General features: G+C 40.0%; 1 protein-coding gene across 1 annotated transcript; it reads left to right on the top strand.

The window, feature by feature from the left end:
• The first annotated feature begins 6,677 nt into the window (after positions 1-6,677).
• Positions 6,678-12,082, top strand: Il36b (interleukin 36 beta). Its single transcript, XM_055599762.1, has 4 exons — positions 6,678-6,744; positions 7,266-7,373; positions 10,954-11,093; positions 11,861-12,082. Exons 1-4 carry the CDS (start codon positions 6,678-6,680, stop codon positions 12,080-12,082), a joined length of 537 nt encoding a protein of 178 aa, XP_055455737.1.
• Positions 12,083-17,797: the final 5,715 nt, after the last annotated feature.

The raw sequence follows: 17,797 nt of genomic DNA, 5'->3' as shown, positions 1-17,797 counted from the left end.
TCCTCATTGTCATGTTGTCAAGGCTAACAAATATCTCAATGGCAGTCTTTTGTAAGTCTGAATGTCCCTCAATGTATACACCATACTTTCTTCACTTGCCTGTCGGTTAGCGAATGTGGTTGGATTGCTTCCTTCTGGCTGCTGCAAATAACCCTGTTACAAACATGAAGATTTTTTTCTAGATCCCACCATTTGCCTCTAAATTTCATGATTTCCTTGTTTTTAATTGCTGAGTAGTGTTCCATTGTGTAAAAGTACCACAATTTCTGTATCCATTCCTCCGTTGATGAACATCTGGGTTGTTTCCAGGTTCTGGCTATTATGAATAAAGATGCTACAAACATGGTTGAGCAAATGTCCTTGGTGTGTAGTTGAGCATCTTTTGGATATATGCCTAGGAGTGATATAGCTGCATCTTGAGGAAGCACTATTCCTAATTGTCTGAGAAAGTGCCAGATTGATTTCTAGAGTGGTTGTACAAGTTTACATTTCCACCAGCAATGGAGGAGGGTTCCCCTTTCTTCATAACCTCTCCAGCATGTGTTGTCACTTGAGGTTTTGATCTTAGCCATTCTGATGGGTGTAAGGTGAAATCTCAGGGTCGTTTTGATTTGAATCTCCCTGATGATTTAGGACATTGAGCATCTCTTTAAGTGTTTCTCTGCCATTCTATACTCCTCTACAGAAAATTCTCTGTTTAGCTCCATACCCCTTTTTTTTATTTAGATTGCTTGATTTATTGCTTTTTAACTTCTTTAGTTCTTTATATATTCTGGATATCAGCCCTCTGTCAGATATAGGGTTGGTGAAGATCCTTTCCCAGTCTGTAGACTGTCGTTTTGTTCTAACAACAGTGTCCTTTGCTTTACAGAAGCTTTTCAATTTCATAACCTAGAACCCCTGCACAGATGTAGCCCATGGTAGCTTAGTATCCAAGTGGGTTCCCTAGTAAGGGGAACAGGGACTATTTCTGACATGAACTCAATGGCTGGCTCTTTGACTCCTTCTCCCCTCTTAAGGGAGGAGCAGCCTTGGTAGGCCACAGAGGAGGACATTACAGCCAGTCCTGAAGATACCTGATAAGCTAGGTTCAGATGGAAGGGGAGGGGGACCTCCCCTACCAGTGGATTTGGAAAGGGACAGGAAGGAGATGAGGGAGGGAGGTGGGGTTGGGAGGGAATGAGGGAGGGGGCTATGGCTGGGATACAAAGTAAATAACTTGTGATTAATATAAAAATAAATTAAAATTATAAAAAAAACAAACATGAAGATTTTACCTTTGCTCTTGATCCTTTCTAATTTAAACCCAGAAATGAAATTGCTAGATCTTATGGTAATTTTTATTCTCTTTAAATTTTTTAAAGTTTTATTTTTAATAATATATTTTAATTAGTTATTTGAGAATTTAATACAAGGCATCTTGATTGTATTCAGTGCATTCATTTGGATTCATTTCAGTTTCTCCCCCTTCCTCATTAGCTTCCCACTTCATGCCTACTTTTCTTTTTGAAGAGACTGTCTTGAGCAGATGTTCTGGTCCTCTGGTAACTACAATCTTCCTGCCTGTCTCTTCTGTGATGTTCTCTGAGCCTTAAGTGTAGGGTTTATGTTGTAAAAGATGTTAATCAAGGACAGGTACCCATACCTGTTGTTTTCTGCCTTTTGACCAGTTGTGTTTTTCTGTCATGGTCTCCATCTGGTGCAAAAAGAAGCTTCTTTGATGAGGGGTGAGGTACTTATAGGTGGATGTAGGGATAGATATTTAGATGCAATCAGAAATTATAGGGTTTGGGCTGGAGAGATGGCTCAGAGGTTGAGAACATTGGCAGTTCTTCCAAAGGTCCTGAGTTCAATTCCCAGCAACTACATGGTGGCTCACAATCATCTATTATGTAATCTGGTGCTTTCTTCTGATCTGCAAGTACACATGCAGGCAGAATGCTGTATTAAAAAAAAATGAAATTATAGGGTTCATGGCCTCAACTTTTTTTTTTTTTTTTTTTTTTAGCAGTGCTTGAGTCTATTTTTAAGGCTATTGGTAAACCCAGGATATAAGCAAGACTATTGTATTGCACCCTTTGATATATTTTGACATGCTGGTCATCGTGGTTCATAGGATTATAGCCAGATAGGACTAATAATTGCTTTTCTTCCTTAATAGTGCCCATGATGCCTTCCAATACTGAGAGTTGATTCTGAGGGAGAAGGCATCCAGGCCAGATGTAGATAGATTTCTCCCAGTCCTGTGGCTGAAGTGTGTGCTATCTTTAACAATAGAGTCCTACCGTCTCTCTCTCAAAAGCACCAAGAGCTATGGCAACAGCCCATGTTTTGTGAGTCTCTTAGATTCTCTTGACCAACAACTCAAAAGAAAGTTTCCCATGATTTGCATTGGGGTTTATGTTAGATAGTCTATGGTTTAGAGGGGAGTATTGTCACCCTAATTAATATAACCTCAATTAAATTATATATACTATATATGTATATTCACACATACATACATAAACATACAAATCTATATATTATATGTAATTTGTATTACCAGAAAATAGTATGATTTCCTGTGGATTTTTCAAATATTTTTAGTATTATTTAACCATCCTCCTTCCTTCTCCCTCACTCCCTTTTCCTAGGACTAGGATATTTCTTGCAGTTGTCAGGTGAAGTGCTGTACAAATGCCACTTTGGTCTAGGTATCTTATCTCATTCAGCAGTCCTCACTAACACAGGGGTCTTTTATGAGACTGTTTCTCCAACCAAGGACCATGTATGGATATAACCTAGAACCCCTGCTTGGATATAGCTCATGGTAGCTCAGTATCCAAGTGGATATCCTAGTAAGGGGAACAGGGACTATTTCTGACATGAACTCAATGGCTGGCTCTTTGACACCTCCCCTCCCCCCGAAGAAGGAGCAGCCTTGCTAGCCTACAGAGGAGGACTTTGCAGCTAGTCCTGAATATACCTGATAAACCATGGTCAGATGAAAGGGGAGGAGGCCCTCCCCTATCAGTGGACTTGGAAAGGGGCAGGAAGGAGATGACGGAGGGAGGGTGGGATTGGGAGGGAATGAGGGAGCGGGATACAGCTGGGATACAACGTTAATAAAGTATAACTAAAAGAAAGGAGTGGTAATACACATTTAAAGTTGTTCTATGTTTGGGAGGATATTTCATACCTTTAGCACCATAAAACATTCTTCTCCATTCCTTGTTAACCTAGTTTTTCTTGTATTGATACAGCCAGTAAAATTTTCTTTCGTTCAGCATTTATGTGATATCACAGCCACTTCACTTTCATCTATGTCTTTATATTTTAGATTTTTAATCAGGTTTCTTACAGGTATGATTTTGCAATTCATATCTTTTTAGACAGGGTCTTCCCTAGTCTGGTCCACCCTGCAGCTTACAATCTATCCCAGGCTAGCCTCAACCCTGTGGCATACCTCTGCCTCAAATCTCCCAAACGCTGGTATAATGGGCACAAACCACCATACCTAACTAGAACTTGCATTTTTTTTTTTTTTTTTTGCCATCTGGAAAACTCAGTCTTTGAATCGTGAGTTTACAGCACCTACACTGACGTGGCTAGATTAATATTGACCATAGCTATTTTCTGTTTGTTCCATTTGTGCTTTCCCTACCATCTTTTGCCTTTTCTTATGTTAACATTGTTTTATGATTTAACTTATGAATCCACTTATTATTTATGTCTTTACATCTTTATTGGTTACCCTTGACCTCATGTGTTCTTAATTATTGAGGCTAACTTCAAATTATCTCATGTCATTAAAAAATGTATTATAAGGATTTTATATAATGATCTGGTTCCCACTTCTCTTGTCCCTAAGGCTGTGAATAAAAACATTCTAAAAGATTAGGAAGCATACTGTCTGGAAAGATCATAATTCAGAAAGGATTGGGCACATTATTTAAGTAATAGAAAACAATTAGTCTTAGACCAAATGCTTGCATGTCTACCTTTCAAATCTTAACAGCAAGTTCATAAGGATCAAATTCTTTCCAAATATCTTAATTGTAGCTCAGAATAAATTGTATATTCCTCTCCCAAATAATAATAGTGATACAAAATATTTAGAACTTCTGAGAAAAAAAAGTTGAATTTCAGACTCGGGCAAGAAACCAACAGGAGTAGCCTCCATCATCCTAGACAGAAAACAATGATCTGTTATTTAATAAAACCCCTGTAATAGTGAGGTTTTTTTTTGCAAAGAAACATGAGAGCTAAATGCAAAATCAGGGACTCAAATAGCAACAACCCTGAGAGAATTAGCAGCAATACAGTGTGAACTGAAGCCACAGAAATCCTAGGGTAGAAGCAGAAGCAGAAAGGAAAGAAAGCAGGGGTGGGTCCTGTGGGCTGAGGTGACCATGGTGAGAGCTCTGGGTATCCTACCAGGAAGTGACACCTTTCGAGAGTTTTGGGCAGAGAAACGAAATGACCATATTTCTAGCTCATCCTGGTCATAGCTGGGGAGGAAAAGCAGTTTCCTGGTGTTTGCTCTGCTTTTGTTTCTCCAGGAGGTCGGACCAGTCACACCTGTGTTGCTTCCCTGCCTCCCCTCCAGAGTTTCACAGGCCCTCTGTGTCAGCCCAGGTTTCTCAGTTAAGACAGTACAGCTAGGGACAGTAGTAAGGGACTATTGCAAGATTCCAAGGAGAAGACTCAGTGGTGGATTTTAGAGAATTATGAACATGATCCACCCTTGGGAATGCCTTAAGAGCAAATTTTGGAGCAGAATGGGTGGATTTCTTTTAGCACTGATTCATATTACCTCAGGTGTGATGATTTCCTCATATTACCAGGCTGTGTCAGACTTGTGCTGCAGAGTTAGGAAATCATACATCTGAAAGTCTTTCCTAGCACCTTCATCTGCTCCTCTCGACACAGAGTGAAGCCCAAGGCCTCCCTTGTGTTTCTGCTAATACAGTTCGCAGATCAAGACCCAAGGTGAACACATCACATGGTACCCAAGAGCAGAAATATTTGTCTTCACCCTTGGCTGCACAGTGTGACAGGCTGTGTGAGTTTTCTTTTTCTTTTCCTTTTATTGGGGTTTGTTTTCTTGTGTGAGAAAGGCTGACAGACTGTTATGGGCTATTGTGAGAATTAAAAGGTTACTCAGGAAAGGAGAGCTCTTACAACTTTAACAGAAACAGAATAAGGTTTCAGGATTGTGGCATACTAAATACGTAAAATGTCTGAGAGCAGGACTGGGGTTTGCCCCAGATCAAATGTAATCAAGGCTTTGGTGTCATGCTGCTTACTGAGTCAAGACAGCCACGCCTGTACTTCAAGGCAGTCCAGAACCCATGTTCTCTACCGTGACTCAACTTCTAGCCTGTGAATTTCCTCACTATTGGTTTCTGGCATTTGCTCTGCTTTAATTGTCCCGGGAGCTCTGACCAGTCACACCTGTATTGCCTCTCTGCCTCCCCTCCAAAGTCTCACAGGCCCTCCTTGCCAGCCTAGGTTTCTTGTAACGTGGGCACACCCAGGGTCAGGAGGTATGACACTGCCTTGCTAATTAAAAGTCCCAGAGTCCCAGACTGGCTCCCAGCACCTGTAGATACAGCTGCAGTCATAACTTTGATCTCAGAGACAAGAACTTTTGGACAAAGGTAATTTCTGCTGTTCAGAGTCTTGTGAGAGGAAACCTTTCACTGTTTTCTGTCCAGCTCTGGGTGCTGCTGTGGCGACCCAAGGTACCTTGTACTGGAGAAATTAGACTTGCTTATAATCAATGTACTGCTTGTAATTTGCTTATTCCTTGCTTAAATACAATTCTTAAGTGAGGCACTGAGGGTCCTAGCTACAGCAAGATGAGCAACTGGTTCTCATTTTAAGAGACTGTTTACTTAGTACACCTGGTGTTACTAACCCGTCTCCTAGAACCAAAGTTCTAAGAGACAAACTCCTGATACAGCCATGGATGGCCACATGCAGAATCTGTGGCAATGACTCTCTGGATGAAGAGTAAAGGAATGCAGAAGTCAAAGGTGTAGGTTTGCTGCCCAGGAATTCTTGGCTTATAAGCCAGAAAAGCTGTCCTCCACTAGCTGTGGGGAGAGCTCGAACAGAGATGGAATTGCACACCCTGCTTTCCTCTGAGCCTGGTGATGCGATGCACAAGAAGTTCCCAGGCTAATGGATCCTCCTCACCACCCAGATTGATGGTGAACAGCATTTCATAACCACCATAGCCTGGAGTCCTAGGTCTACAACAGTCACTAAAGGGGTGGGAGCTTCTACTCAGGGCCTGCTGGCCTTGAAATATGTTCTTTCTAGGCACACTTTAAAACAGTAATCCAGGTGCTGGAAAGATGGCTCAGTGCTTAAGAGCACTTGTTCTTGCAGAGGACCAGGGTTCTATTCCCAGCACCCACACTGGGCAGCTTACAACCATCAGAGAATCTGGTTCCAAAGGATCAGACTTCCTCTCTTGACCTTCACAGGCACCACACACATCCACATACATACAGGCAATCAAAATACTCATGCACATAAATATATTAAACACCATTAAACATTTGAATGTGATTATGGGGTGAGGACTTAGGGAAGCTCTAAAGAACTAAAGAACTCTTCTAAGATTTTAGGAGCATCTTAGAGAAGAATGTTTTTCTTTTCTCTTTGTTTCTCAGGGCCAGACAATGATGGCTTCCTCTCCACAAGGTCCTGTACTTTATCCTTCTCAAAAAAGCTCTGATGCCAAGAAGGAGTGTAAGTGTGAATCTCAAACTAGTTTGGACCATCTCCATCTAATATCACCAAAGACAATAGGATTGAAGGGGCCTGTTTCATTTTCTTAGCCACAAATCTATTTGCTCTGGCTGAAGTATGCATCCATATTGAAATCTCAAGGCACTTATTTGTTGTAGTTAGAATTGCATGTTCTTTTTGACTAAGATGGTAAAGAAAAATTAAACAACATACTGATGACTGGGTTAAATAGTTCGGGTTGTTGTTGCTACGTAGAGATTTTATACATCAGGAAGAGATAACTCCATAAGAACTGGCAAGCGTTGAACATTTCTTGCAACCAGGAATGTATTCAGTTATTTTCTGCGTTTTGATTCATAAACCAGACCTGCCCTATTTCCCTTTCTTTGATCTTATGGCCACGTCTTCTCAAAACAATATCTATCACAGAAATTCAGAATTCGTTATTATTAGAATGAACCCCAAACCTTAGAGCTAATTATATCCAAACCTGTGTCTTCTGTTTTTCTGTTATATGGCAGTTCAGAGTTTTCCCAGAACCTACAGGGTCCATGATTCCCAACAGATGGTGTGGGTCCTGACTGGAAACTCTTTAATAGCAGTTCCTGCCAGCAACAATGTCAAGCCTGGTAAGTGGCATGTGAAGGCACTGTTACTCTAGAAGAGCTGTCTCTTCTACTGTAAGTGGACACGAGCCTGCACAAGCCTTGTGCTGCTCCTTAGCTCGTAATCAGTAATCAGTCTAATTGATGTTCAGAGGAAATGCAGGAAGAGAAAGGTTTCCCCTTTACAAAGGAAAGCCTATACATAGAAATGACAGTGCAAGGAGACCCCAATTTCCCTTACTAAAGTATCTTCAAGTAGGATAGGCTTGTGTTCCCACAATTTCTGTTTCTTTTTAGAATGACATTCATTTAAATTCCAACTAGAACCTACCCATATGCATAGATTCAAACGCTCTTACTGTCAAACTTACACACTCTTCTCTCTCAGCATCTCCTCTTCTAATAATGGTGCAGTACTCCTTCTCATCAAAAGGAAAGTCACCTCAGCCTTGTCTCATTTCTTTTAACTTCATGTTTTATTTAATTCCTCTCTTAACCTTGCCCACCACAGGTAGACCTCTTATATCATGTCCCTAGTCTTAATACTAAAACTACCTCTTCATTCCCACATTCTATTTCTGCTATGATTTATTTTTTAGTCAGCTTTTCATTAGCTTGATCACAGGCTATCCTCATCACCACCAAAAAAAATTTAAAAATTATTAAATTTTTAATAATTTTTAATAAATCTGAAAGGTTGATTTGGGCTCATAATTTTAGAGTTTTCAATGCTTTTTGCTGAGCTCATTGCTCTTTTAGATCTGTGTCAACACCCACAGATGTTATGGTGGAAAAGAACTACTCACCTTGTGGCCAACAGAAACTAGGGAAAAGGTTCCAACCTTCTTGCTTTAAAGAAACATCATCAGTGACCAGTTAAGTCCTGTGTCCAATAGCTCATTAATGGACCCATTAATGGATTAATCCATTGATGAAGTTAGAACTCTCATGATCTGATCACATCTCAATAGTGCCACCAGTGGGGTTCAAACCTTCAATATATGAGAGTTTGAGGGGATTATTTCATATTCACAGCATAACAACATTCTGTTTTCTTGGGCCAATCATGGAGACATTTCAATGGAAAGTTGTCTATAAAACTTGTCTCCTTTAATTCTTGGACACTTTTATATCATAATAGCTAGCCTCAAAAGTGTAATTTATATGTATTTATACAGTATTCTGTTTGTATATGTGCTGCACAAAACTTCATATTTGGAAGTAAACATACCAAATGTTAATAGTAGCTACTCTTACTCTTGGAAAGTGCATAGAGTTTGCCAGTGTTCCTTACTGCTTTGGTGTAGCTTCCTGCATATACTTTGAATATATAATTAGCATATGTTATTTCCATTGTCTTTATTATACAGTTTAAATCATCTTTTAAATTTGTTACAAAAGCTATACCTTTATTTTTAACAAAAGAAAGATAATATCATATGAACCTTTTCCATAGACATAATTATTATTAATAGTTCTTTTCTACACACAGTATTACTGTAATAATTTCAAATTAACTTTTTATAACTTACTTCTTTAATTTTTGATAAATGATACATATTATTATTTTCCAAAGATATCAATATATGCATGAGTAAAAAATTCTTAGTATAGTCTTTTAAAAAGAAATTTGACTTTAAAAGTTTTCACTCCTGTTTTTGGTCAGTTTATCTTCCAAGACCATCTTTAACACCTGCACCTAAAGAACACACCTGTGTTCTTGCATCACTTGGACCTCCAGTTGCACTAAACTAAATAAAACAATGGATAACTTGGCCTTGAACAGCCTTCCTCTTCCCTTTTTGTAAGACCAATTATGCTTGTGTGTGTTACTGTCTTGTCTTTTGGACTATATTCTCTTGGGAATATCTGAATGGTTGAATGCCCCAAAGCTCAGTCTGCAGTAATACAACCCCATGAAGGGATGGCAAGTTCATCTCTTGGTTCTATATATGACTTCTTTGCTCATCACTCTACCTTTTACATTCCTAACAGAGACCTCTGAATGTTTCACTCATGTCCTCTCCATTATCTGTAGTGTTTTTCCTCAAAAGGAACTGTGAATCTATTAAAAACTTTTGAAAAGGCTCATTAATGGTACTACCACCCACTCTGTTCACTCAAGTTGCAATAAAAGGAGGCACCCTTCATGATTCAGGGATGATTCAACCCATTGGTAAAGACTGCTGACTCCATGTGCACAATATCCCTCATTTCTAAGACACAGTCTCCCACCTGGGCCACCGTCATCAACTCCCTTGCTGTCCTCCTTTCCATTTTGCCTGGGTAGTTCTGTTCCTTCCCTGCAGAGCAGTACCATAAACAGTCTTCTTAATATATGAGATTGAACAAGATTGTGTCTGCGTGTCTCTGTTCACAGGAGAGAGTGCAGGAAGAGATGAGGTGGCCTAAGTGTACCATTTGCCTTCCGATCTGTGAACATCTGTTATGTTCTCCCTTCAGACCCCCTTCACTGTCCTGTTTCCGTCAGTTCATATGATTGTTCTCTCTCTTAACCTCACTATCTGGATTTGAATTCCATTTCTGCAGAAAAGTCTTTATTGAATCTTTTGTCTAAATCTAGCCACTCTTTTATTGATTTGGTTACTTTCCTCAAACAGAGTTTTTGGTGATTTCTCTCTTTACTTCACTGCCCATTTTCTCAACAGTTTATCAATTTTATAGGAAATGACAATGCCTGTCTTACCCTAAGCCAATTCTCCAATGCCCACATAGTGCTTTGTCTTAGATGAATAGTTAGTTAATAAGTAGTTGTTGAATATATTTGTTTCCTGTCCTTCTCCAAGAAATAGATTCACTGTGCTCAAACTCTTGGGAATCTCATCTTAAATTACTAGATAATTAAATTCAAACGAGTGACAGAAAACCCACGCAATGAGAACTTAAATAACATAGTGGTATATTTCTTACATATATAAACCAGTAGACTGGGCAGGCTGGGCTCCACATTGGTCCTGTGATGCTGCCAGAGGTCAAGGATTCTATCTTTTTGCTTCACCAACCTTAAGTTTACCTAAGCTATCACTTAAGTTTTGATGTCAGTAACAAGATTACACAAGATGTGACAGATAAAGTATTTCCAGGTGAGTCTAGTCTCTTAAAGAACAAGTTTAGAAACCCTACAGCATATTTCCCCTCATATTTCATGGTCCACACATAAGTGCATGACTATATTACTACATTTTGCTGCAAAAATAATAATAACAATAATAATTTTTTTTTCGAGACAGGGTTTCTCTTTAGCATTGGATCTTCTGGACTCACTTTGTAGACTAGGCTGGCTTTGAACTCACAGAGATCTGCCTGCCTGCTCCTTGAGTGCTGGGATTAAAGGCATGTGCCACCACTCCTGGCTGATAATAAGATATTTTATTTTATTAATGGGAAACAATGTGTGCAGGTGACAACTGAGGTTCTGATATCAAGAAGAAAAAGGCCTCAGGAAAGCAAGGAAGAATCATTGTTATGTGGCTAACTTTGATGGAGAAAGATTCTTACCCCCCTCATTTGGGAGAATAACAGGGTGGGAGGTGAAAAGACTGCCTGGAGTTTCACATCATCCCTTTTCTCCTTATGTTTCTAGTCGTTCTTAGCGTGATGGCATGTAGAGACACAGAATTCCAAGATACAGAAAAGGGTAATCTAGTTTTTCTGGGAATCAAGAACAAAAAGCTGTGTCTCTTCTGCATGGAAATTGACAGCAAACCCACTTTGCAGCTTAAGGTGAGTGAATGCATCTGATAAGAGAAATAAACCAGATAGACTTCTTATCTAAGATACCTTACCAGGTTGTAAAATGATAAAAATGATAGCCTTGCGAGCATGTACTATTCAGAGTAAGGAAGAAAGCCTCACATGGCTGGTCCCCAAATAAGTGACAATGCCACTGTTGTTTTTTAATCCCAGTGTATAGATCCTGCAATGACCAAAGCATCAAAGCCATGAAAATGTTTCTGAAATGTGAAGAAACAGTGCATCTCCATCTTTAGTCCTGAGTAACTTCCTCCTAGACAACCTCAGAAACGCTAATATGCCACACCTAGGCAAAGGATTGCTTATCTGGACTTTTCATAGTACATGTTGTATCTGTGTGCTAAAAAGATTTGTTAGTCAAATCCCTTACTAATGATTAAAAATTGTAATTCATAAATTTATTCAGAGGCTGGACATGAACTGCATGAAGCTGTAGGTGGATGCATGCCAGGCTGCATACCCACCTCATTCTATTCTAGGGAACACAGTGCCTCAAAGAATCAGTAACCCCCTCTGTCATGGGATCCTGAGAAAAAGCAGGCTATTGGAAACTAGTGGGTGCCTGTTTTGATAGCGTGTTATTATTATTATTATTATTTTTTCATCTGCCTGTATCTCTAACTCCTGTCCCTCCTATTGGGAATAGCAGTTACTCCCATGATGTGCACTCAATGCTCAGTTACTGTAGCACTTTCTCTCTGGTATTCCTCATTAACAAGACTCTTTCTTACTCCTAGGATGTAGACATCACTGAAGTATACAATGAGAGCAAAGCACAGAAAGCCTTTCTCTTCTACCATGACACAGAGGGCTCCACGTCTGTTTTTCAGTCAGTCTCCTATCCTGGCTGGTTCATAGCCACCTCTTCCACCGCAAGACAGACAGTCACTCTTACTCAGCAGAGGGGTGAATCTAATAACACTAACTTCTACTTAGAGCCTGAGGATTTGTTGGTATAATGTCCTTTTGGAATGTGTACAATTTACCCTTGTTCATTCAAATGCTGATTTCTCTCCCCCACTATCTGGTTTCAATCCGGACATTGCATTGTGATGCTTATTCTAGGCATCACTTGTCTCAAGTTTGTGTAAACATGCCTCCATTTGTTCTCTAAATTGTCAATTAAAACAACCAGCCACAATGTTGAGCAATGGAGAGGATAGGGTGGGACATTCTGGTCTGGAGTGGGAGGAAGAGAAAAGAAGCAGGAGAGGAGAGGAAAGGAGGAGAATCTGGAGGAGAGGTCTTGGAACCACGTGGAGAAATGAACCGGACCTAAGATATCACTAAAAGCAAGTATAATGGCTAAATCTGAATGGTAGAAAACTATGCGGGGTTGGAGGTTTAGGATGGAGTAACTATTGCCCAGCATTGTGCTTTAGGTTAATTAAATAAACCCTAGTTTCTGTGTGGTGATTTGGTTATACAGCTGTTTAGGAATAATTGCTGCTTAAGTAAAACATATATCAATAGTAAATATTAATATACCACAACAAGGATTAGATCCAGCATGAACCATATGTGGCTGATTCCAGGACAAAGAACCAAACTGTTGGAGAATCTTTTACTTGAAAACACAGCAAAGCATCTTAAAGAAAAAAAACCAAAAACAACAACAACAACAACAACAACAACAAAAAAAACACCATGCTATCTCTTCTCCAGACATCCATTTCTGAAGTATCACTCATTTGGACATCATTCTAATGCAGCATGAAGCCCAAAATCTTGTATCCTTTTATCCTTTTCTGATCTTGTTCCACCATCCATGCAGCTACCCAGTCCAGTCAAGTCACAGTGTTCTTATGTGCAGCGCTCCCTCCCTGTTCTCACAGCAGCCCTTGGTGCAGAGATGTGGAGTCCAGTCAATCTAAGGTTCTTCCTTCTTAACTTTATGCATGTTTATTGAAAATATGATAAATAACTAAAAATAAATCTCAAAAATGAGGCAATATAAAAGGATACTTTCTATGTCTTGGTAATCACAATAGATTCAGAACATCATCAGCTAAAATATGACACACAATGTATACTTGTATTATGGTGACTATTAGCCAAAGTGAATATAAAATGAATCCAAACTTCAAAGACTCATTCACATTAATTTGAATTTCAAGCACATTATATTGTCTTTATTTTACTTTGCATAGTGATTGGAAATTGAAGATTGGTTCTGATATTTCCTTGTGTTTTCTGAAATTTTCGCAGTGTTTGTGGGGATAGTTTTAAGTCAGTTTTTTTATTTTGTGAAGGTGTGGTTATTTGAATAAGAATGTCCCTTATAGACTCATATTTGAATGCTTGGTTACCAGGGAGTTCAACTATTTGAAAGGATTACAAGGCTTAGGCAGTGTGGCTTTGTTGGAGTAGCCATGGTCTTGTTGGAGGAAGTGCGTCACTGAGTGGGCTTTGAGGTTTCAAGAGCCCAAGCCAGGCCCAGAAAAAAATTTCTCTTCCTATGGATCCGGATGTATGACTCTCAGCCTCTTCTTCAGCACCATGGCTGCCTGTGTACCCCTGTTCTTCCAGCCATGATTAATAATAGATTTTCTTCTGAACCTGTAAACAAGTCCCCAGTTAAATACTTTATCTTATAAGAGTTGCTGTGATCATGGTGCCTCTTCACAGCAAAAGAACAGTGACTGAGATAGAGGGTTACTTTAGCTAAAAGTCACATGGATTGCAATAGACTATGGGATCCTGAATATAAAGATAAGCATGGTAAGTTGTCTTCCTTCAGGCCTCACATATGCAAATCAGTACATTAGGACTTATGATGCTGCAAACCCACCATTGAGTTAAAAGTTCTTGGCCAGGTGAAATATGTTCCAAAACCTGTCCTGGAATTATCTCTTATACTGTCATCACCCATGATTCCTTTTGGGATACTCCTTGAATCCTGCTTTACATCTCATAGCTTGCCTTTTAGTCCTGCCATTTTTATGCAAGAAGTTTCAAGAACGTACTATATGACAGCTTGCTATCTCAGTCACATTGCTTATCTCTTCCTATTCTCTAGGACATCTGGTAAAGGATTGTTGCAGGCCTTGCTTGGTACTCACACATGCACAAATGTGGATGTATATGTATGTGTGTGTGTGTGTGTGAGAGAGAGAGAGAGAGAGAGAGAGAGAGAGAGAGAGAGAGAGAGCTGTTTTATGAAGAACATTTGACCAGTGTACATGGGAGTGGGTCAGGGATAGCTACTCTTTTCTATCAACAGAGATCTGTGATGTTCTCTGTGTTAGTCCTCTGAAGGTTTCAGCAGGACTAAGAAAATCATAAACACTGAACTCAAGAACTCCTCCCTGCATTGATCTCCCTCATTTTCCTTCTTCAATTCCCCAGCTCCAACTCTTGCTCCCTGGAGCAAGATTTTTCATTGCCACACATGCAGGATACCTTTATCTCAGAATCTGCCCTAGAAGAACGGATTCTATCAAAGTAAGCATCTCTGTTTTTCACTATCCATACCATTATTGGATTTTTTTTTTTTTTGCCTCTTTATTTCTGTTAATGCCTTCACATGTGTCTCTGACATGTTTATCACTTCACAGCTCGTCAGTTATATCTTCTTTTTTGGTTTTTCAAGACAGGTATTCTCTGTGTAGCTGTGGCTGTCCTGGAACTTTCTCAGTAGACCAGGCTAGTCTCAGACCCACAGAAACCTGCCTGCCTCTACCTCCTGAGTTCTGGGATTAAAAACATGCACCAATACTGCCTAGCCTGTTGTATCTTCTTACCACCCTAAATCTGACCTATTTGGAGGCCACATTCCATCTCCCAGCCAAAGGCAACACCTTCTCTTTAAAATCACAGAAATTTTACTTTCTTATGGAAGATTTCTTTTGTGTGGCTTTGTACTATTCTCGTGTGCTGTATAACAATTCCTCAAGAAATGTTGCTAAAATAAATTATCACTGCGTACTGTGCATCTTACATCAATACCAAAGTGTGTTGGCAAGATGTCACCTTGCAAAGGCATAGGAAGTATTCCGCTCCAAGGAATTACTTAATTAATTAAGCTCCTCAAAGAACATGAAGCTAAAAGCCAGAAAGGCTGCTTAGTAACATTTAATCTCATTTTCTCTGCTTCTTTTCCATATGATCCTTGTGACTTCAGGAAACTTTGGGCATGTAAGGATGTCTGCTCAGGAAATGGTGGGTTCAGATAGAACAGGATGAATATTTATGGAGGGATTCCAAGTAGTGTTCACTGCATGCCTCTCAGAGTGTTCTGGGAACAGTCTGAGGGTTTCTAAACCCCCCCCCCATTTCTTTGCATTACATTCTTTACATTTCATTACTTTACAGCCTGTTTCCAAGTCCTACCCTCATGACCTCCTCCTCCCATTCTCCCCTCTCCTTCTCAGAGAAGAGGAGGCCCCTAAGGGGTATCAACCTACTCTGGCACCTCAAAAGTTATAGCACTGTGCCAGACAAGGCAGCCCAGCTAGGGGAAAGGGATCCAGTGACAGGCAACAGAGTCATAGCCCCTACTCCTATTGTTAGGGACCCACATGATGACCACACTGCACATCTGCTACACATGTGTAGCGTGCCTAAGCCCAGTCCAAGTATACTCTTTCGTTGGTGGCTCAGTCTCTGTGAACCCACATTGGGTTAATTTAGGTCTTTTTTTTTTGTAGGTCTTTTTATGCTGTCTTTGTTCTATCTGGCTCTATCCTTCCTCCCACTCTCCCACAGCACACCCAAAGCTTGACCTACTGTTTGGCTGTGGGTCTCTGCTTCTGTTTCCATCAGCTACTGGATGAAGCCTCTCAGAAAATACTTATACTATCCGTTCCTGTCTGTAAGCATAGCAGAATACCATTAATATTGCTAGAGGTTAGCTCTTTCCCATTGGGTGGGTCTCAAGTTGGGCTAGTTATTGGTTTGCCATTCCCACAATCTCTGCTCCATCTTTACCCCTACACTTCTTGTAGGCAAGATACATTTTGTGTTGAAAGTTTTATGGGTGTGTTGTTCCCCTCCATCCACTGGGAGTTCCACCTGGCTATAGGACATGTTAACTTCATGCTCCTTAACACCTGTTTCTTGGAGTGTCAACTAGGGTCACCTCAATAGACACCTGGGGAACCTCCTCTGCCCCAGAGATGCCCTTCCCACTAATTTTTGTTTTCTCTCCTGATTCTTTCCCTCAACACCCTCCTCCGCTCTCCACCCACCTGATCCATACTCCCTTTGCCCTCCCCAACCTCTCTTCCTCTCAGTTTCCTCCCTCCATCTTCTCTGAATGTCTATTGTATTACCTGTTCTGAGTGAGATTCAAGCATCTTCTTCTCTTGGGTCAATGGATTGTTTTATGGTTATCCTGTACTTATGGATAATATCCACTTATAGGTGAGTACATACGTGTGCATCTTTCTGGGTCTGTTTATCTCACTCAGGATGATCTTTCCAGTAGCTGAGTAGCCCAGCACTCAGTTTGAGGCTAGCCTGGTCTACAAAACAAGTCCAGGACAGCCAAGGCTACACAGAAAAACCCTATCTGGAGTCCCCACCCCCCAAAAAAGAAACAACTGAGTAGTATTTCATTGTATAAATGTACCACATTTTCTTTAACCATTCTTCATTTGAGGGACATCTAGGTTATTTCCAGTTTCTGGCTATTGTGAGGAAAGCTGCGGTGAACATAACTGAGCAAGTGTCTTTGTGGTAAGGTAGAACATCTTTTAGGTAAAAGCCCAGGAGTGCTACAGCTGGGTCTTGAGGTAGAGCTAGTCCCAATTTTCTGAGAAAGCTAGATTGATTTCCAAAGTGGTTGTAAAGTATGCACTCCACTAGCAACGGAGGAGTGTTTCCCTTGCTCTGCATCCTCACCTGCATGAGCTGTTTACTTGAGTTTTTCTTAGCTATTCTGACAGGTGTAAGATGGAATCTCAGAGTCATTTTGATTTGCATTTCCCTGATGAATAAGAATTTTGAACATTTCTTTAAGTGCTTCTCTGCCATGAGAGTTTTCTCTGTTGAGAATTCCTTGTTTAGCTCTGTAACCCATTTTTAAACTGGATTATTTGGTTTGTTGGTGTTTATTTCTTGCATTCTTTATGTATTTTGGGTATTAGCCATCTGTTGGATGTAGGGTTAGTGAAGATCATTCCCCACTCTGTAGGCTGCCTTTTTGTTCTATTGACAGTGTCCTTTGCCCTGCAGAAGTTTTTGAGTTTCACGAGGTCCTGCTGTGACTTGAGGTGCCAAGGTGGGTTGATAACCCATTTAGTAATTGTTGATATTAGTGCCTGAGCTGTTGGAGTTCTGTTCAGAAAGTTGTCTCCTGTGCCAATGAGTTCCAGGCTATTTTCCACTTTCTGTGTCTGGTTTTATGTTTGACTAGTGAAGGGTGATAAATTTGGATCTATTTGCATTCTTCCACATGCAGACATCCAGTTAGACCAGTGCCATTTGTTGAAGATGCTTTCTTTTTCCATTGTATGGCTTTGGCTTCTTTGTAAAAAAATCAAGTGTCAGTAGGTGGGTAGGTTTATTCCTGGGTCTTTGATTTGATTCATCTATTTGTTTTTATGTCAATACCATGTATTTTTTATTACTATTGCTTTGTAATACCAGTTGGAATCAGGGATGGTGATATCTCCAGAAATTCTTTTATTGTACAGGATTGTTTTAGTTATCTTGGGTTTTTTACTTTTTCA

Source organism: Psammomys obesus, unplaced genomic scaffold (assembly GCF_907164565.1).
Source record: "Psammomys obesus unplaced genomic scaffold, mPsaObe1.curated_primary_1811, whole genome shotgun sequence".
Lineage (NCBI taxonomy): Eukaryota > Metazoa > Chordata > Mammalia > Rodentia > Muridae > Psammomys > Psammomys obesus.
This window is presented reverse-complemented; position numbering and strand designations above follow the sequence as displayed.

Bases quoted from the DNA above. Each gene is read 5' to 3' on its own strand.
- Il36b (XM_055599762.1), top strand. From the start codon at position 6,678: ATGGCTTCCTCTCCACAAGGTCCTGTACTTTATCCTTCTCAAAAAAGC. The intron at 6,745-7,265 runs GTAAGTGTGAAT...GTTATATGGCAG, and splicing joins CTCTGATGCCAAGAAGGAGT to TTCAGAGTTTTCCCAGAACC. The intron at 7,374-10,953 runs GTAAGTGGCATG...TTATGTTTCTAG, and splicing joins CAGCAACAATGTCAAGCCTG to TCGTTCTTAGCGTGATGGCA.